The sequence below is a fragment of the Anolis carolinensis genome, chromosome 3 (genome assembly GCF_035594765.1).
Source record: "Anolis carolinensis isolate JA03-04 chromosome 3, rAnoCar3.1.pri, whole genome shotgun sequence".
Taxonomy (NCBI): domain Eukaryota; kingdom Metazoa; phylum Chordata; class Lepidosauria; order Squamata; family Dactyloidae; genus Anolis; species Anolis carolinensis.
Window position 1 is genome coordinate 118,709,052 of NC_085843.1, and position 21,324 is coordinate 118,730,375.

The 21,324-nt window shown below is 38.3% G+C and overlaps 2 protein-coding genes and 1 long non-coding RNA gene across 4 annotated transcripts in view; 1 reads left to right on the forward strand and 2 right to left on the reverse strand.

Annotated features, from left to right (window-relative positions):
- gas6 (growth arrest specific 6) overlaps positions 1-14,451 on the forward strand; it is a 62,177-nt gene extending 47,726 nt beyond the window's left edge. Inside the window, exons 10-16 of one of the 2 annotated variants that reach the window (XM_008107035.3) lie at positions 1,658-1,847; positions 3,883-4,047; positions 4,690-4,858; positions 7,258-7,430; positions 8,924-9,152; positions 12,873-12,889; positions 13,858-14,451. In XM_008107035.3, the coding sequence (XP_008105242.1) occupies positions 1,658-1,847; positions 3,883-4,047; positions 4,690-4,858; positions 7,258-7,430; positions 8,924-9,152; positions 12,873-12,889; positions 13,858-13,908 (994 nt within the window). In that variant the 3' untranslated portion in view covers positions 13,909-14,451. The remainder of the gene's footprint in view (positions 1-1,657; positions 1,848-3,882; positions 4,048-4,689; positions 4,859-7,257; positions 7,431-8,923; positions 9,153-12,872; positions 12,890-13,857) is intronic. The other variant, XM_003218753.4, reaches the window with a different exon arrangement.
- On the reverse strand, positions 1,473-13,816 carry LOC134297560 (uncharacterized). The gene is made up of 3 exons (XR_010004351.1): positions 13,192-13,816; positions 3,776-3,886; positions 1,473-2,300 (listed from the first exon to the last, which is right to left on the reverse strand). It is a non-coding gene; the product is annotated as an uncharacterized LOC134297560 (long non-coding RNA).
- A 2,421-nt stretch (positions 14,452-16,872) lies between the features above and the next one.
- tmem255b (transmembrane protein 255B) overlaps positions 16,873-21,324 on the reverse strand; it is a 59,931-nt gene continuing 55,479 nt past the window's right edge. The window contains exons 8-9 of the mRNA XM_003218752.4: positions 20,955-21,098; positions 16,873-19,307 (exon numbers count right to left, since the gene is read on the reverse strand). Of these exons, the coding sequence (XP_003218800.2) occupies positions 19,140-19,307; positions 20,955-21,098 (312 nt within the window). The 3' untranslated portion in view covers positions 16,873-19,139. The remainder of the gene's footprint in view (positions 19,308-20,954; positions 21,099-21,324) is intronic.

Here is a 21,324-nt window from a genome sequence, read left to right on the forward strand (position 1 = left end):
TTTTTCCTGTCATTTTTGCAGTGCATGCCTGATATTGTAGGCAGTACTTTTAAGCACATTTGTAAGAAACAAGTCCTACTGAATTTAGCGAGCTAATTTTGAGTATGTCCTTTATATCAGTGACCAGGAATATGTAATCTCTCAGCACTGACTGTGATGCCTAAGGTTGATCTATGAGTTGTTGTCCACCTAAATTTCAGGAGCACACATTTCCCACCCTGGTTTTATGTCTTTGACACATCCTTATTTTGATAAGCATTCCTTTATATTCTCTATTTAGTCTTGCATACTATTTATACGCTATTTATGTATAGGCCTCTTCTAGATAAAGTAAAACGACATAAGACTTCTTTTCATGTTGACCATGTCTGCAGTCTCCACGAAGAGGAAGCAGGGCAGGCAGAGTGGGATAGGTCCTTAAGTAGCAGATGTGGGGTGTCATGACAAGGCATCGGATTCCTACCTATTTAATTTGTTATTATTGCAATTGTAATACCACTGAGTGGGTTACTTGGGATTTTTAACTTCAAACAAACGTGACTGCTGGGTAGGTGTCATTTGTGCTTTGCCTCAGGTAGCAAAATGTCCTGATCCAGCTCTAGGAGGGCAGGGTCATGTCTCTTCACTGCCTTAACATTGTAGACATTACTGCCCCTTCCCATGCCCCCATCCCTTATCAACTGAATTTGGTTTCTGCATGCAGGAAGTCTGTAGCTATCATCAAAAAATTTTCAGTGATAGTAAGAATGATTAAGTATTCCACCAGCTTGGAAGTGTTCATGCATTCCATCATATATGCATGTTGGCTTCCCATATGCAGAGTTTTAATGCAGGATATTCGCCCAGAGACATTGTTGATAGACTTAAATGTTCTGTCCTGCTCTCCTTTTGTTCATGTATCTTATATACATGAAAAAAAATGTGAAAAGATTTAGGGGACATAACAAATTTTCTTTCACCAGGCCTGCAAGCACTATTCATAGTCATTGAATGGAACCTAGAAGAGCTCCATCCCCATTGCAGCCTGTCATCCTTCCTTTTCTCTCTCTCCATATCTCCTATCAGCTTGCCTTTCCTGCCCTCCCTTCTTCCCCAATGTTGCATCCACTAACAGATATACTTCAGAGTGCTTCCCTCACTTGCTTATATGATTGCCCATCCTAATGCCTTATCACACTTCGGACTGCACTTGCTCGCTTCAGCAGCCAGTAAAGAAAGTAAGAAGTGTGAGTGTGAGGTTGATTGAAAGATCTCATTATTTTGGGGCTAATTATTAAGGAGAGAGACTTCTTTGTCTTTAATAGGAGCCATCTAAGTTTCTGTGGGCATCTTCCAAAAATTTACAAAACTAATTGATATTAATTTAGGGATAGAGTTATGCCTCAATTAACTGTGTGATTATGTACCATCTGTATATTTATCTGATGTTTATTAATGCTATTAATGTAATGCTAGTTGTTTGGCAAGCACACTGAGTTTGATCCAGATTTATTCAATGGTACTTACAATAGCAGACTCATTAAAACAGAGAAAAATTCAATTAATTGTGATTAATATCAGTTCCATTGCTTCATGTATGACTGTCAGTGCAATTTGTTTTCTTTCTCTCTGAAGCATTGTATAACTCTGTTTTTTCTGTGTTTACCTATGTGATTAGACTTGTGGCTGAATTTGAATTCAGAACTTTCGATGCTGAAGGCATCCTTTTCTTTGCTGGAGGCCATCAGGGTAGTAGGTGGATAGTCCTGGGTTTGCGCAGTGGACGATTAGAGCTGCAACTCAAGTACAATGGAATTGGCCGTGTGACCAGCAGTGGACCCATGATCAACCATGGAATGTGGCAGACAGTGGGTATAGTACAGTTCTTATCCCTATTATCCCTGTCCATTTAAATATTGCTTTGATTTTACATACTATTGGATCCAGGATCAGCCTTACTTCAAGACACAGAAAGTGCCTCTTACCAATTTCCAGGGATTTCTTCTCCCTAAACACACATAACCGTTTAGCCCATTCAGCAAAATAACTGGAGCCCCTCGTGGTGCAATGAGTTAAACCCTTGTGTTGGCAGTGAGTTAAACTCTTGTGCTGGCAGGACTACTGACTTGAAGGTTGGGTTGCTGACCTGAAGGTTGCCAGTTTGAATCCGAGGAGAGTGCGGATGAGCTCCCTTTATCAGCTCCAGCTCCCAATGTGGGGACATGAGAGAAGCCTCCCACAAGGATGGTAAAACATCAAACATCCTTGCAGATGGCCAATTCTCTCACACCAGAAGTGAATTGCAGTTTCTCAAGCCACTCCTGACACGAAAAAAACAAAAAATAAATAACTCAGTCCTCTGATAGCTTGGAAAAGTTGCTACGGGAAGAAGGAAAAGAAAGTCTATTTGGATCTATCTAGTTCAGTTGCATCATTTTGTAGATTGCTTTGAGGCTCTTCATTTATAAATTATATAAAAATGATAATGATGACTTAGGTTACCCATATTCTAAAAGTGTATTTGATGATCTTTATATTTCCCAAAGTATGCTTTCTAAATTCACCAATAGTCTCCTATGCCTATCATCGTAAAAAATGATCTCAAGAGGACTATTTTGCAAGCCTCACTCTTAATATTTCAATACACAATACTGTCTTATTGCTTTTGAAACTTGTTCTTATTTGCTAACTTCAAAAAAATAATAATAGCACAATTCTAAACATATCTATTACAAAATAAATTCCATTCACTGTAGTTCTGTGGGATCATGCCCTGATACTTTGGGGTAAAGGATTAAACATTGAACTACTTCTGATCTATACGCTTATAAACATAAAATTATGAAATACTCAATTGTTAAGTATGTAAGAGTTCTTCAAATAGACTCCCTATTATGTGAGGAAAATAATGAATAAAACACATCCTCAGTGGTGCTTTTGCAAATATTTCCAGTTACACCCAACAATGTCTGGTTTGGTTCCTTTACTTTCAGCAAGATAAATAGTTTTCTCCATCTGGTGAAGCAAGCAGTAAAATTTCAGAAAACCTAACTGTAAAGTTTGCTTTCATGTAACTTTTCAGTGTTTATGATCAACATAAAGCTTCAGGATAGTTAAGATTTGATCTCATGGCAGTTCCTAGAGTGCTGTAGAGTGCTGTGCTTGTAAAATGATAGGTTGTCTAAATGTCTTTGTTTATAAATAGTTATAAATTGAGAGGGAAATATCTACCACAGCTAACATGCATGGGCTTGTCAGTTGCAGCAGTCAAACAGAATTTCAGGGTTGCAAAATAGAGTTTTTAACCAAAACAGAATAAAACCTCATTACAATGTAATGCCAGTGTTACATTTATAAAATTCTTCTAGTCCATTGATTGAAAAAGTGATACATTTATCATATATGAAGCTATCGTATACAGAATTGTCCAATCCAGTGCTTGTAATATTTTCTACTTGAAAAAGTAAATTTGGACTGCAATTATTTTGTAATTTGATGTAATTACAAGGGCTTTTTTGCTAGACTGGGCAAAAATTTTAATTCCTGTTAATCTTTCTTTGTTGCCAGAAGTTGTTCATTTAGTTACAGTATTTTCCTTGTTGGCTTTTAATGTATATCCTCCCTTATGTGTGTGTATGTTTAAAAATGAATTACACTGAACTCAAAACATAATTGAAAATGAATGTCAAGTGTCAAATAGAGCACATTAAGTTTATGGCCTTCTAATTCCTTCTTGCCATTTTTGGTAAATATTTCATGACAGATCTGCTGTATTCATGAGTCAAAAGTGACTTACATTGCTCTTAGACCATGAGTGTGATGTTCTCAAAGTTCCCTGCCCCGTTAAATAAGGGTTAGAGAAATCTTTTGACTTGCTGTCTTCATCTGAACTTCTTCATTTAGATATCTGTTGAAGAACAGGAGAGAACTTTGATTATAAAAGTCAATAATGAGGCAGTTATGAAAATAGCGGTCTCTGGAGATCTGTTTACTTTGGACAAAGGACTCTATCAGCTAAACCTGACAGTGGGAGGTGTTCCTTTTAAGACCAAAGATCTCGTTCAGCCTGTAAGTACTGATGTCAATTGTATACACATTGTAGTAATGATCTACTTACGAGTGGCCCCTGAAGTAAGTCAGCTTAGAGAGGGTGCATTGAATTTGTGGGATTTACCTAAGTGTTGACTATCCATTTAGTATTTGGTTCTGCACATTCACTCTTCTGGGAAATAGGACTGAAGTGTTCAGAAATATGAAGATGGGATATCTGCGCAAAGGCAGCTAATCTGGTATTCACTTACTGTTTGTTATGTTGAGAAATGGTATAGCCATAGGAACACCAGTCTGTTCTATGGTTCTGAGCAGACAATTGGACTCTCAGCTCTGCATCTTTCCATTTTGCATCTCACAGAGCTTGGAAAATTTACTTCTGGCTATTGGATCCTAGGAATGATAGTCTCCAAAATAATTTTTCCAAGTTGTGCCCATCTTCCAACTGAAACCCTCCTTAGTTATTATTCAACTTTTTATACCTCAGTGAGGTTTTACATGTATGGTGATCCTCGGCAAGATGTCTCTTCCTTCTGATCATACCCCACACCTTATGATGGGGAATTAGGCAAACTCTCTGCTGGATCTGGGAGAACCATTCCTCCAGGATGACTTTGTGGTGTCACTGGATTAATTAAATCAAAAATACTTTATTTATAGATCAATCCTCGACTTGATGGCTGTATGCGGGGCTGGAATTGGTTGAATGGTGAGGATATGACCATACAAGAGATGGTGAAATTGAATGATAAGATGCAGTGCTTTGCAGTAGCAGGAAGAGGATCTTTCTATCCTGGCAATGGTTTTGCTGTCTTTAATCTCAGTTACGGTAGGAGCTTAGTTTTGTTCTGTTGTGCAACATGCCTGCTTTAATTTTGGGAGGGCAAGAAATGGAGTGAATGCCTTGTGGAATGGAAAACGGGGAAGTAATAGTCCTACAATAGAATTACAACATGCTTCATGTGTACAAGCTGAATGATACAAAGGAAGTTGAATGAGAGATGTATGCAATACAAAATGCAATAGTCCATCTTAAAACCTCACACAGTATACAGTTTAAGTTAACTTTTTGCATTTTGCACATTAACAATGTATTTTATCTCTCACAAAAATAGCCCTCCATACACACACACACACACACTTACCTTCTCCATGTCACATGCTTTGTCTTGACTAAGAATCCCGCATAGACTCAGTGTGGCAAGAACGTACACATCCCAACTGAGATTAACATTTTCTTTTGCTATCTGATCAATGCCATTTGAATGTTACTCACAAGGAGAAAAGAAGAAGAGGGCAAGGGAATGTAACCAAGAAGCAGGAGAAATGTTGGCCTTCTTAAGGAGCAAGGAAAGAGCTCAAGCTCCGAACATCCTCAGCCTGTTGCAATGAAATACAACTCTCCTGGGCATAGAAGTTACACACAGGATCAAGCTGAAAAGCCTGACATTTTAAATCAAAAGTTGATTGGTACATTTGTATATTTGTAAAAGACAAAGCAACTTAATATATAGGATCTTTGTGCAAATTGCTTTCCATGTACAGTAGTTAATTTCTACACAACAAATACCTAACCACAAAAAGAGGTTTTTGTTTTGTTTTGTTTTGTTTCCATAGGAACACAGGAAACCTAGACTACATCATACCACTGGTCTGTCTAGCAGTTAAACATTTAAACTACAGCTGGCCCTCCATATATATGGATTTGACTTTTGCAGATTTTATTATTATTAACTTCAGGATTTTTCATTTCCACAGAAACAGAACGTACAAATTCTAAGCATACGGTTAACTCCCACCATCATTTAGAGTTAAATGTATAAATGTGCAAGTATAGAGTTAAAATTAACTTCCAAGTTTAAATAGGTTCCTACTCCTTCAGAAAAATAAGTCCTGCAGCAGATTGCCTGGAACGTTGAGGAGCTTTAACATAAAAGATGTACTTATTTAGCTCATATTTGAAAAAAATAGATTTAGTAATAACCAAAGATCTGAAAGACACTTCTCTAATTTTAATATTGTTTCTTGATTTGTCTAGTGAACAAACTAGAAAAAATCAGTTTCCAAACAACAAAAATTAATTTCCTTCCACTAAGGAGTTTCTGTTACAGCTAGATTTATGCCATAATAATAAGAAAGATTGGAGCCTTTGGTGGCGCAGCGGGTTAAACCGCTGAGCTGCTGAATTTGCTGAATAAAAGGTCAGCAGTTCAAATTTGGGGAGTGGGGGTGAGCTCCTGCTGTTAGCCCCACCTTCTGCCAACCTAGCAATTCAAAAACATGCAAATGTGAGTAGATCAATAGGTACCACTCCAAGCAGTCATGCCGGCCACATGACCTTGGAGGTGTCTACGGACAACACAGGCTCTTTGGCTTAGAAATGGAGATGAGCAGCAACCCCCAGAGTCAGACACGACTAGATTTAATGTCAGGAGAAAACTTTTACCTTTACTTAATAAAAAAGAATGCTCTGCAAATGAAGATGTTTTTTCCCAGGTTACCATACTCAAAATTTTATATGTATAAAAATAGTACTGGTGTAGAATCACTTAACAAAGCATGTGACTAAAAAAGTGGGAACAGAACCCAGGTAAAGTGGAATGTGTCCATATTTATATCTGTGTTGTTTAGATTTTTAATGTTTTCTGTTTCGTTTTTTGTGAGAGGCCTTGGGTGACCTGAAATCAGATCACTCTTATAGCAAGGCTGATATTGAAAGCATATGGCAACTATTGAAGCCATGTGACAACTAAGAGCCTGTAGTTGATAGATCCTGGCAATTACAGTTTTCCTCCTGGATAAAAAGCATGACCATAGCATTTTCTGAGAAACGGATGAAATTGACATATTAAAATAGTTTTGTATATCACAATACTAAACACTTTCCACTGACTGTGTCTGTGTACCTGCGGGATCCATACCTATAGTTAGTTACCCACACCCAACAAAATACAATGATAATGACCTGAATGGACATGTACTGAAGCATCTGCCTACCGGTGGCTGCCATCTAATAATATGGGGTGCAGTCATCTACTTTTTTTGGCCTTGGGGAAGGGGGTCCTGGAACTCCACTCTCAAGAATACGAAGGGCCCACAGCGTTTTTTAAACATTTTGTTGCTGATTGTGTAAAATGCAGTTCCTTTATTTATGCAACCGTCTGCTCTTCTCACGTCAAAAATATTAGTTGTTTTGCTGTTTGACTTTTATCTTCTTTCTTTCTGTAGCCCAACCGCTCAACAGCAATGAAACCAGGAAACAGTGGGAAGTAAAAGCAAACATTCTGATTCGTCCTGCCACAGATACTGGGGTCCTCTTTGCTTTGGTCAACACAGAAGCAACAGTCCCGTTGTCAGTAGCTCTGATTGACTATCATTCCACAAAGAAACTAAAACAACAAGTAAATACATACATATGTATTAAATGACTATTTTAAGCTTGCATTTGGTATAATATGTAGGACTGGAATGATGCATGCAGACCAAAATCAATTCAGTTGTAATTAGGCAGTTACTAAGTTGAGCCAGCATGATTTAGTGGTTCCAGAGATGAGAGTTCAGATCTCTGTTCAGACATGGAAGCCCACTGGTTGAGCTTAGTCAAGTCACACTGCCTCAGCTTCTGCGTTCAACCCTCAGTTGCATTTCAATATTGCACCCTATTTCAGTGAGCATGAGAATTGCATGAAAATTCAGCCATTATTGATGACTTTATTCGTTTTTGTTTTTTTTGCAGTAGCATTACAAAATACCAGCACAGAAAAATAAGCACAAAATAGCAGACAAAAACAATGAAAGGCTGCTATCTGTCAGTAGATTTGTCAAAGAGGTTTACACTGAGCTGTTCATTTAATTCTGGCTCCTATATCATGAAAGATCTACTTCCTCAGAATGTTTCCATCCCTTAGCAGTAATTATTCTATAATTATTCTTGGTATGAGACTTTTATGATACAAATGTAAATTATGTTTTCTAAAAATAGATAGTAATAGTTGTCCGCCATCACTATGATTTTACCCATTTAATACCTGTTCCCAAAAAACTCTTATTTGTGGGCAGTATAGCCCCTGGTGGTGCAGCAGATTAAACCACTGAGCTGCTGAACTTACAGACCGAAAGGTCGGCGGTTCGAATCCGGGGAGCAGGGTGAGCTCCTACTGTTAGCTCCAGCTTCTGCCAATCTAGCAGTTCAAAAACATGCTAAAGTAGGTAGATCAATAGGTACTGCACCAGTGGGAAGGTAACAGCGCTTCATGCAGTCATGCCGGCCACATGACCTTGGAGGTGTCTACGGACAACGGCTGCTCTTCAGCTTAGAAATGGAGAAGGGCATCAACCCCCAGAGTCAGACACAATTAAACTCAATGTCAGGGGAAAACCTTTAGATTTCACTATAGCCATCTATGAATTAAAGTTCCTCTCTGTTCACATCCTCTCCTACAGGAATAAGATTAGTTTTTATTAATTAATGACAACTGAAAAAGAGTAAAATGTTATCTATACAAATATAGTCTGAACTCTTTGTTGAATAATAACTTTTACAACAAGTTAGCAAACAGTATGGAAATGCTTTATCAAGAAGAGAAATCCTAGAATCTGCTATGATGAATTTGTTCATGCAGGTGATCCATTGTGGAAATATATATTATGTAAAAGAGTCGTAAACATTAATTTATGAATGGATAGCCATGTTATTTTCAAAGCTCTTCCAGTGAAAGAGGGCAACAGTGTCATTGGATATCCACTAACTACAATGTTTATTGATCTATATATTCAGCAATAAAATTCTAAGTGTCTTAAGTGTTTTAAAGTACCAGAATTGGCCTTTTTTGTTTTATGAATGCGTAGAGCTTCCACTTTCCATTTTGTTCCTTATTCTCTTGTGGCTTTTCAGTTTATTGTCTTGGCAGTGAGGAATACGGTGGTATGCAGACTGGCAGTAAGCATTTGTGATGAGCAGGAACACTTGGTTGACATTTCCATCAGCAAGGGCCAGATATTGCTGACAATGGATGGGATTGCAGGACAAAATGAACTCAGCCATTCAGAGCTAGAAGACAAATTGTCTGTCTTGGATGATTACCTGCAGTCATCAGTCAAGACCTACGTGGGAGGACTGCCAGGCAAGTATCCATTATTGCAACCCAGAATTAGATGTCTTATATTAGTTGATAGAATTGGCTGCCCAGAAAGCAGTCGGCAGAAATGGGTGCTCTGCCCTACATTGACTGAGGAGAACCCTTATTTAGAGTCAGGGTTTTGTGGGGATCTTTTAAAACTGCAATACAATGGAAGGGCTGTAACTTATTGACAGATGACAGAATGAAATGCAATTGAACCGGAAAGTGTTACGTGTTTCTGTTGTTTTTGCTGGTGGTGATCATGGTACGTATGTATCTGAATGTTTTAATTCAAAATGAAATCTGTTCCCATAGATCAATGGTTCTCAACCTGTGGGTCCCCAGGTTTTGGCCTACAACTCCCAGAAATCCCAGCCAGTTTACCAGCTGTTAGGATTTCTGGGAGTTGAAGGCCAAAACATCTGGGGACCCACAGGTTGAGAACTACTGCCATAGAGTAGGGTAGGCAAGATGTGGTCTTCCCAATATTTTAAGATTGTAACTGCTGCAACTTCAGCCATGGCAGCCTGACTAGGCTAATGGGACTTGCAAACCAGTACGAGAATCCCACATTTTCTAACCTTACATCAGTTTGGGGAGCATTATACTATATTGCTTCCAGTACTTTTATTTCAGGCCCACAGGTAATATGTCAGGGTTGCAGGTGAGGAACATGATTGCATAACCATCTACAGTTTGTATTTTGTGAATAAAGGTGCAAAAATATATTTAGAAATATTGCATCACATACCATTTGTTATAAAGGCATCCCTTCTGAAGCTCGTAGTGGCTCCCTAACATTCTAATATGACATCTTAGAATGAGGGCCATTCTTCCAGTTTACCTGCTTCGAGTCATTTAGGAATGCAAAGGTAAGGAATCCTAGATAAGATAAATATCCAGGAATTGTTAACTTATTTAACACCCAGCAAAAACTGTGGGATTTCAACAATGCTTTGATATTCTTAGCAAAATAAGACCCCTCTACACTGTCCTATATCCCCGAATCTGATCCCAGATTATCTGCTTATCCCAGATTATATGGCATCCAAGACTCATATAATCCAATTCAAAGCAGGTAATCTGGGATCAGATCCTGGGATATAGGACAGTGTAGATCCAGCCTTAATTTCACCTATTAGTATTATTCCCCAAGCCTAGCTTTACAATCATTGGATATATGCTGGCTATAAAACTGCCATTTCTTAAAGCATAGTAAAGCCTATGTGTGGTATGTGCACGATCTTTCATATGACATCTAAGACATATTGGACAGCAATGCCTTCCCATAATCCCTAGGCTCCATGTACTATCCAGGTAATCCCAGCCGCAATCCAAAGAAATATGAACTACAGCAACCTATATAGTCCAAAAACACCCCCTCTCCTAAAAACCCAACCTACCTTTCAATTAATCTTTCTCTTTAGACCACATTACAAGTTATATGCCTTATGATCACATCAAGTTTTGTCTTTCAAATGGTCCCACTTGACTGTATAGAGATCAAGAATATTATACTATCACAGTTTACTAGATTACTTCTCACGTGTCTTGTAGGCACTCAGTGAACATAGGCTCTCTCATAAACCTCACAACCTCTGAGGATGCCTACCATAGATGTGGGTGAAACATCAGGAGAGAATGCTTCTGGGACATGGCCATACAGCCCAGAAAACTCACAGCAACCCAGTGATTCTGGCCATGAAAGCCTTTGACAACACATAGCTTTTCTCCTTTTCCACAACTACAGCCAAAATCTATGCCTGTAAAAGATTGTATCAGTGGCCAGCATTCCACATTTCCATATAAGTGAAGCCTACCTTGAAGAAAGTTTATGCATGAGTTACTCATTCAAGCTTCCTACATCATGTATATAATTTGATTGATGTCTGCATTATTATGTAGAACAGTCTTTTGAGAACTATTGAATTAAATGATTGCTAGTTGTAAAGCAGCATGGAAAACACAGAATTTAAGAGGGGAAAGGAAGAAGATTGTTAAAATAAATATGTAGTGCCAGAATTCTTTATCATAACATGTATTCTTGCTGTTGAATTATTGGGATTGTTCTAATAAATCACACAAACACACGCATACTTGTATTTTTGGGCTAAAATACTTTCTCAGTTAATGTTGCACCTCCCACCCTTTGCCTTCTGAATGATCCTATCTTAAAGTATCAAGCTTGTAAGGGGAAAAATACATCTTAATTTGCTTGATAAATCCTGTGCGCTGAAAAAGTGGAATGGAAATACCAACAGATGTCTGCCTTTGCTCAAATGTTTCTTACCCCACCCCAGCCAAATATTTATACAGTTCAGCTATTTTTCTCTGACCAGTCAGTTTTTGTGATAAGTGCAAGGTTCTTTTTTACTCTGTCCAGCCGACACGAAAACTCTAAAGATGAACAGAGAAAAATTCAGTCTTTCTTTTTAAATGAAGGAAAGACATTTATCCCTACAAAAAGCCGTTCCAGTGTTGAAATGCCCTTTTAGGAGTCAGAGGCTGTGGAAACCCTTTAGGGTGGGAGATAAGTGTGGAAATTAGTTTGAGATAGATAGATAGATAGATAGATAGATAGATAGATAGATAGATAGATAGATAGATCTGTGTGTGTGTGTGTGTGTGTGTGTGTATGAATTATCTACAAGAATGCCAAAGTAGGAGTGGGATTATGTTAAAAGGTTACTTTTTCTTTGGCCCATTAAAATATAGAGTTAGAATAGTAGTCTTTACTGCTGGAGATAACCTACACAATTCATTTGTAAGTTCAGTTTTCCTGTATGTAACATACATTTAAAAAAAACAGATCTTTGTCTCATCAGTTCATCTTTCCATCTTTATTTTAGGTTAAAAAAAAAATCAAATCTCTTTTAAACATCAGGGGGGCCTTTGGTTTTTTCTCCAATCGTTTTGATTTAGGAATAAATACGTTATAACAATTTAATCACACTGATAAATCCAAGTTGTTATACTTTCTTAAAACTATGGATGAAAACATTGTTTTCGGTGGAGAAAGTTTTCAAGTTTAGCTGCAAGAAAAGTTTCTTGTGGTTTCCTTGGATCAGTGTATGTTACGATTTCTGTCCTCAGTGGAACATTTTGTTTGTGTGCTTTAATGAATGATGTTAGCATAGTCAGGCTTTCATGACCTCCAGAACACAAATAACAATAGGCTTGTTCCATTTCACTTACTGTGCAACCTGACCCAAACCTTACAGGTGTTCCTTTAGCAGGGTCCTAACCTGCAAGAATTAATAGGCAACATTTCTTTTTACACTGTGAAAGATCTCACTTTTAATTCCTACAGATCAAATGTTGATTCCCAGGTTTGGTTACAGAAGCTGATTCAGACACAGCGTGTATCTACATTGTAGAATTAATGCAGTTCAACACCATGCTTTTGCATCATGGGAGTTGTACTTTTACAAGATTCTTAGCCTTTCCTGCCAAAGAGTGCTGGTGCCGCACCAAACAATAACTCCCAGGAGTCTGTAGCATTGAGCCATAGCAGTTAACGTGGTGTCAAACTGCATTAATTCTACAGTGAAGATGCAGCCAGTCATTGTAGTGTGCATGTGGGCATATATGACTACCAGTGTGGTTCTCTGTAGATTAAATTGCAGGTGGATTATATAGTAGTCGTAATAATAATGTTGACATAAGCTGATTTCCTCATGTATTGGCTTATACTAAAACCCTGTCTCTCTCTTCCTGCTTCAGTGTTTACATGGATACTGGTAGGCATCTCATACAAGATTTTTACCACTTCCAACAAAGCTTTGATCAAAGATGTTTAAACAACATATTACCTTAAGCCTCATTAACGCAACTTGTTTTTAGTGCATTTTACCATTTGGGTTGACTCCTAATCATTGCAAGGCAGAGAAACATTTCCATATGCTCTATTCGTATTCTGTGTCTGACAGGCTGGCTTTTCCACTAGCAACCAGCAAATACATTGTTATTTGCTATAGCACGCTCTGAAATGGTGTACATTTGACCCCTCTGCCAACATACTTCTTAAAACAGTAAAAGATACCTTTTTCATGATTCCCCAGTGCCACACCTGAGATTCAGTCATCCAATATTGAAAGTACACTGCCCTAGGAGAATATTTGAATTTGCCATCCCCCAGGGAGCCAGTCCATTCCTGCAGCTACAGTCAGCTTGTAGCCAATTCAGACTGAATTGAGTATGACAAGCAGAATAAGAATGTTCCCCACAGAGTTAATATGTTGACAAATACATTCCAATTTAAGTCATCCCGGTGTTTTAATATATAATGGTTAATCCTGACCTTCTGCCCCTTTCCTAAACAGAATGCTAACCTGTACCAATGCAGATCTTGTTGAAAGGTCCAAGAGGGTGAATTTGCCTTTGTGCTAGAACTTACATAAAGATTAAAGAGAAGACCTTGGAAAGAAGAAATGGGAGATAATTTGGAAAAGAAGCAGTGAAAGTCTGCTTCTCAGAAAATTTCTTGTTCTTTATATTCAGAAAAAGGAACAGGCTTAGTTCCTTCTTGTAAGCATCTCTCTGAATTATGCAGCCTGATTGTTTCTTTAGGTAGTTAGTCATAGACCCAAAAGAAAGAATGCTGAATTGTTTTGTTTTGAAATTTTAACAGAATGAGGAACTTGGCAGCAGTGTTCATTAAAGATGTTTTCCTTCTCTTTTCTTTATAAAAAAATCACCACCGCCACAGATGTTCCTGTCACTTCAACTCCAGTCACCGCTTTCTACCGTGGCTGCATGACGGTGAAAGTTAACAAGCAGACTTTGGATCTGGATGAAGCTCTCTACAAGTCCAGTGACATCACATCTCATTCTTGTCCTCCGAAAGAGACTGTCCAATAGAAGCCACAGCAACACACGTCAAAGATTTATATTCCAAAAAAGTCAGTTTCGATGCTTTCCTTTTATACATATATAAATATATATATAAAGATATAAATTATTCAGACTTCCAGCACTGCGTGTATAGACTTCTTAAACACTGAAGTTATGTAGGAGCTACTGAAACGTCAGATTAATTATTGAAATATTTCTTTGCTTGGGAGGGTTGAAAATGTGTAATATATTTGTAAATAGTTGAAAAGACTAATGTTATTAACCCAAAGCCGCAAATTATTGCCTAAAGTGTGTGGTGCAGAGGCAGAGCATATCTGTCATGTGACAACTGGTAATATATTCTGAGTGGACTGGAAGATTTAAAATTATGTATTTTTTTATTACCAAATGCTGCTTTCCTGACTTACAAAACATGAAAAAATAAATAAAACAAAAAAACTTTTTTGAACTAGTTGAAACAAGAATAGCTTCTGTTCTGAGTGGAGTTTTATTTTTTATTTATTCTGCTACCATATTATTTTATTATAGATTGGATGTTAGTTTTCATATGAAGGATTAGGTGATTCCTTAGCCCATTCAGAGTGCAGAATTCCTTTCTCTAACAAACCTATGTGTACTCCACTTGTCTATAGCTTCTGGAACAAAACCCGTAAATAGCTGCTACTGCAAGAAGACAGAACTGTATAGGCACAAAATAGCTCTCTGTTTTGCTAATTTGCTACTCAGTATCAATATTTGAAATTGCACCAATACTACAGGAAATGCGCTTGTTTTGTTTTTTAAAAAATATTGCGAACACGTTGCAGTCTGCGATGATAAACTGGTCCAGAGTACTTCTTCAGCATCTTTCCTTGGGCTCTCTCACTGTGCGCCACAAACACAATTATCATACTTTAAAGGATGAAGCCATGAGTACACCCCTTTCATGATGTCTTTCTTTCCCATGTGTGCTCCTGATGTCTATCAAACCAGAACTGCATTATCAAGAAAGCATAACAAAAGCTTAACTACTACAAGCCAAATTTATGTTCCACAGCTGGAGCATCCCTATTATCCAGAGAGAAAAAAAGATGAGTAGGCCCTGCTTAACCTAGCTAAGAGCTTAAGCTGGAAAAGCAGGCAGACCTAGGCAAATATCTTTGGAGGTAGGTTAGGCTTCATTAGAAAAAGTGGTCAGGATTCTGTATCAGGAGCCAGGATTGTATAGTGAGTTGAGCACTGGACTATGGCTGCAAAGAACAAGGTTTGAATCTCTGATCAGTCATGAAAACCCACTGGGCAACTTTGGGCAAATAGCACACTCTTAGACTCAGAAAACCACTTGAGAGGTTCGCCTTAGAGTTGCTACAAGTCAGAAGAACTTGAAGGCACACCACAATGCATCAACTGTTTATTAGTTAAGTTGGTTGTGGGGAATTAAAATTGTAGCCATGTTGTTGCAATGATGGCTAAGTAATGATCGTGCATATGGAACACTTACCCAGATTTACCCATCCATAACTTTCATATCCATGATTGCTTAGTCACAATTGTGAAATTGCCATGACCATAAACCTTCCCCCACCTCCACAACTTTGCCTAACTTCTGCTGAATGGGTAGAAGGTAGCCTATTCTGCCAGTGATTGGAGCATGGGTGAATAGTGCTTCCATCAGGCTGTGGTGGGTGGAATCAGAACAGGGGAGTTACTTAAGTATAATATAGCCAGTCTTCTGAATCAATTACAGCACTTATTTGCATGCATTGGCCATAATCTTTATTATGAGGCCAGTCTGGTTTCCTTGGGGAATGATGCAGACAGACAGTTAGCAATGGGTGTCACATCGAGATTAGACAAGTCAAAAAATCCATCTATAGCAATGCGACTGTTTGCTACAGTAGCCATTTATTGCAACTGATTTAGGATTGTATGAAGATATAGCAGAGAAACTGAGTTATTGCATATGTTCTGTATCAGAAACTAGAGCAGATGTGGTCTATCCAATGCAGTTTTCTGAATCCACACACCAAATAACCAAACCGAATCTAAAGTTGACCAAAAACTGATTCATAACTCTTTTGGTACTAATGTTGAAGAGTGGTCCCTGGTCAAAAAAAGGTTGGGAACCACTCCCTTATATAAAGGTTTGATGCTCTTGCTGCTTGCCTTCAAATAATTTATCATAAGGTCTTACTGGCATGATTTGTTCAGAAGAAGACTGTCTCTGCCTTCCTATCAGGCTTAGAGATAATGACTTCTCCAAGGTCCAAGGGTTTCTGTGGCCAAGTGGGAATTCTGACTGGTCTCCCAGAATCCTAGTCCAACACTCAAACCACCATGCTATACTCATTCTCTACATAAAGGTAACAATAAGAGATTTTTCCTGCTTTAGTTAAACTAGATGGATCTTTGGTGTGATCCAGCACAGTTGTTTTCTATTCCTATCTTTGTATGTTTTACTGTCACCTTTGCATATACCAGAGGTGGGAATTGTATGAGCAATTGCCATCATTTCTCATGTTCAGCTCTCTTGGCTAAGGCTGTTGAACTTGCAGTCCAGCAACACGGGCAACACAGTTTCCGCCCCTAAAGAAAACAATCTTTCTTGATTATTTTCTAATCTTCACTGTTTCCTTCTGTTTCTATGGCTCCTTGTCTTCAGCCTCTGGACCAGCAATACTTTAAACTAGAGACAGTCAGTCAGTAGCTTGAGGGCTCAAACCAGTTTCCTTTGGAGTAGATGCTAAAATCAAAGTCACTGTGCTTTTTCCATTATAAACCTCATTCAAAGGACTCTATCCTACACACCTCTTCTCCCTCATTCATACAAGAAATATTAACAGAGCCTCCTTACAATGTACCATAATTAAGCACTGTAAGACTAGTTGAATTAGTAGCATATGGAAAAGATAGCTTTATTTTCAATATTATTAAGTACAATACAGCACCAACCATTTAGATAAGAGACTAAATCCAACTCTCTCTTTAAATATTCTGATCCTTCAATACTTCTCTTCTGGAAGTGGGGGCTCTTTAGAGTAAACCGGATTTTCTTGTCTCTCTTTTCTGCAACATGCATGGACCAAAAATACTATTACATATATTACACACAGTATATTTTATTGTAAAATAATTGTCACACTCTTTTGGAAGATATCTTCACCCAAAAGAAGATATTAAATGAATACTAAGAAGAAAAGCTTCTTTCCCTCACTAAGCTGGTTATTTGTGAGTACATCACAATTTAGGTTCAGAACAGGAAGGAAAATACCCAACTGCCTGTTATATATAAGAAAATGAAATTAAGGGGATATCGACATTGACCACTTAGGTCAATATGAAGCCAGTAAAGAAAGCAATTTCACTATGTGGATGAGTCCATGTAAAGTCCTAGAATCAGTTTGAGGCCTGGATGGTGGTTATATGCAACACAGAGACTGGCCTCAAACCGGTTCCAGGATCTACAGTATTCACAGCTTCATGGCTATGGAAGATTCAGGCGTTTTGTTTAAATGTCCCTACTCCAATGTAGATATGAGGATCGCTAGAGTACCTGTCTCTGAATTGGTTTCACCATGCAATGTGGTTTACACTTAGGTGCGCTGATATGCTTTATGGGCTATATTTTTGAGGATCCCAACTTTGCCTATCCCAATTCAAAGCTCTTCATGTACATTGATGTGCTCATTTGTGGAATGTTTCATCTAAACACCACACGATCAAGCTGCCTTCAAACTGCATTAATTGGTCAGTGTAGATTGTCCCTAGGAGTCCCTGTACCCACAGATGGAGTGGCTCATTTTACTGGCCAATGAACTGAATATCTCTCATATACATATACATATATATACATAATATTTACTAGTCTTTCTTGATGGAGCTTGCCATTCCTTCCCTTCATATCATACATATGAATAAATAAATAAATAAATAAATAAAATAGATGCTAATGTACATTAGTGTTTGCCACAAACCAATGGTCACAGTCAATGGATGCATGTGGATGTAACATTTAACTGAGTTTATTACCAGGAGGGGATGGGCAAAATTCCAGTCATGGGCCTCATGTTACCTACAGGTGTAAGAGTGTGAAAACTAAAAAAAATTAAAAAAACATAAATGTTATTGTTACAACATGGTGCATAAGAACAAAAGCTTTGTGTCCCCGTCCCCCCCCCACCGCCGCCGCAACTGTAAGTGAAAAAATGAAATTGGCTATATAGCAAGGGATGTGTAGCCCACAATGGAATCTGGAACATGGGGGTGATGATGGGCCCGATACCTCCTTACTCTTTACAAAATGTAATTTGCAGCCTGAGGGTCATACATGCTTGTTGTACTCCCCACCCCACCCCACTTCAAAGGTTAGCATTATGCCTGATCTCAGGTAAAGTGAAGTTACTGTTAAGTATGATCTACTGCAGAAGTGGGGAACCACATACTTGGGAACTGAAGTTGGCCATCCTGTGATCTGCTCTGTTTCTGTGAGTTTCCACAGATGGCAGCATGACAGCGTTGTTGAATGGTTTCCCAGCTTTTGCATCTACCCACTTCCTCACCACTGCTCCATTTTGAATGGCTGAAATGCTTGGTTTTGGCCGTAAGAGCTTTCAACTGAAATGTTGCTGGTATTTTTTGGTGAGATCATTTTGCCTTTGGCTTTACTCACTACTAGAAAGCAGCTCTTCCCCTTACCAAAAAAAACCCCAAACTTTATCTGGAATTCAGTCTATTCCTTGGGTTGAAAGACATTCTGTACTCTTACTTGAACCAAAACATTTTCAAAATTTCATTCAATGAAATGTCAAGAGGAAAAGTGAAGAGTAGTTGCAGTATTGATAAACCACTGTTTTGATACATTTGAATGCAGCCATTGCCTTGCTAGTGTCTGACTTTCTCTGAATCGTAGGCCTCCTGTATTCTTTTTCTTTTGGTTACATGTGTTCAGATTGTGGTCTGGGAGCATAATCACTGAAATGATAACACTCTATGCAATATTTGATGGACTCCACTAGCAGTTATGTTTTCTGTTAACCATTATTTTGAGTTAAAGTAGAGAGATACTATGCCAAACAAAATGGGATTTTTGAAAGTCAGCACAGAGTTTTACCAGGTGTCTTTTTCTTTTAAACTGACTATCTCATGACAATCTCATCACTAAGGGATGTATGGTGGAGGCTTTTCACCTGATAGGAAATAGGTGGGTGTGTACAATGGAGGGGCATTGGGAGGAAGGCCATAGGAAGAGCTTGTTTGTGATGGAGGCAGGGTGTCGTCAGATAAGGATATATCAGTAGATGAGGATGTTGGGAAATTGCTGGTAGGCTGTAGTGAGACAAAGAAAAGGGGTTTCACATATTAGTCGCAAACAGAATTGAACTGTACCATTAAACACACAGGTCTACATAATAAGCAAAATTTAAATAGCACACCAACATTTACTTGCTTGAATACACAATACATATATGGGTTTTCAATTTCTCCCTCTTTCAAAACAGATTCTAATTGTACAATTTTGATTCTGTGTCTTGTGCTAAGCACACTGCACTGTTCATATGTATGCTACATTGTAATAGTAACAAACAGCTTAGATCAGGGTTTCTCTAACAGAATTCTCTGGAACTGTAGGGTTCTGCCAGAGATACTGACTGTGGGGGGAAACATTTTTGAACTGTACATTTTGGCTGGTTGTCAGTACTGCAGTATGTATCTGTAACCTCAAGTTGTGAATCTGTAACTGATCTGTTTTCAGTAAGACTATTAACCTACATAATACTAAACCAGACCACCTTAGGAGCCAGCTGCTGGATTAGGTGAAGGAGGTCCATTCAGAATGGAGGTTGTGATGCAGTGGTTTTCAACCTGCGGGTCCCCAGATGTTTTGGCCTTCAACTCCCAGAAATCTTAACAGCTGGCAAACTGGCTGGGATTTCTGGGAGTTGTAGGTCAAAACACCTGAGGACCACAGGTTGAGAACCACTGTTGTAGTCCAAGCAAGGAGGTTTCCACCACACTGCTATTGATGTATGAGATTGTGACAAATACCCGGTTTCCCTGAAAATAAGACATCCCCTGAAAATAAGACCTAGTAGAGATTTTGCTGAATTGCTAAATATAAGACCTCCCCTGAAAGTTTTTGTTTGAAAGCATGCCTGCTGAACAGAACACCAGAGCATGCAGGATTGGCAAATGTACGTACCATAAATTGTTTTACATGGAAATAATGGTAGTAACAAGCAATTATTGATAGGATTCATAGTTTGTCTGGTTATGCTGGTTTGTGATGACAACTACTGTATAGTATATAATAAATGTTCTTTTTTGTTCAATAATAAATATGAATTCTTCTTCATGGAAAAATAAGACATCCCCTGAAAATACGACCTAGCCCATCTTTGGGAGCAAAAATTAATATAAGACACTGTCTTATTTTCAGGGAAACACGGTAGAACTAGGACCCCTCTCACATGTCTGTTACAACCTTGCTTACTAGAAGAAAGGGTATGGAAATGTAATTCATCTTGCACCCCAATCTCCAGCTGAAGAGAGCTCCAGCAGTTGTATCTTAAGGGAGTTCTGGAGGAGACCAGGGCAGGAGACATTATTTAGTTAATCTATTTAGCTAAATCATCATTCTAGGACAGTTTTATGCAGATTTTTCATGACACCTGAAAATTGTTTCAAGGTTTCCTCCAGATTAAAAAAAAATTGAGATGGTCTGGTTTAAATGAATTGCTGCATTTGCAGGCACAAACAGGCTTTGCATGTTCAATTGAAAATGTGTATCACATGGACCAGAAAATTATTTTGAAAAGAAACACCATCAATATTAACCTTTGGCTCCAGATCTGAAAAGCCACATGTTCACATATACAAAGTACCCTTATTAAAAACAGAATCCTGCAAAGCCGTAGAAGACTTAGCTGGCAGGTTAGTACAAAGCAATGCAACAGAAGTCCTTCTGTGCTCTACCTGAAGGGGTAAGTGATAGGAGGAATAATGAGGAACAGCTGCCGCAGAAGGACAAAATCCAGCGTATGTTAAAATCTGCTGAGCTGGGTTATAAAGAATCTGCGGCAGTGGAGCAGAGTTGAAGGTAACATGGGGAACGGGTACCTGTGAAGCACAAGAAGTGAATCAGTTTTGCTTATTTTCACAACCTAACATCGATACTAATGTTCCTGTCAGTAATAGGACCATCACATGCAATTCTATAGCAAAATGTCAGCTCAATGTTATAGAAAAACCTCAATTCCTTAAAAATCAGCATCCATCTCCTTTAGCCCCCACCCAAAAAAACATTTAAAGAGGGAAGGTTAACCTGCAGTTCTTAAGCATAGCC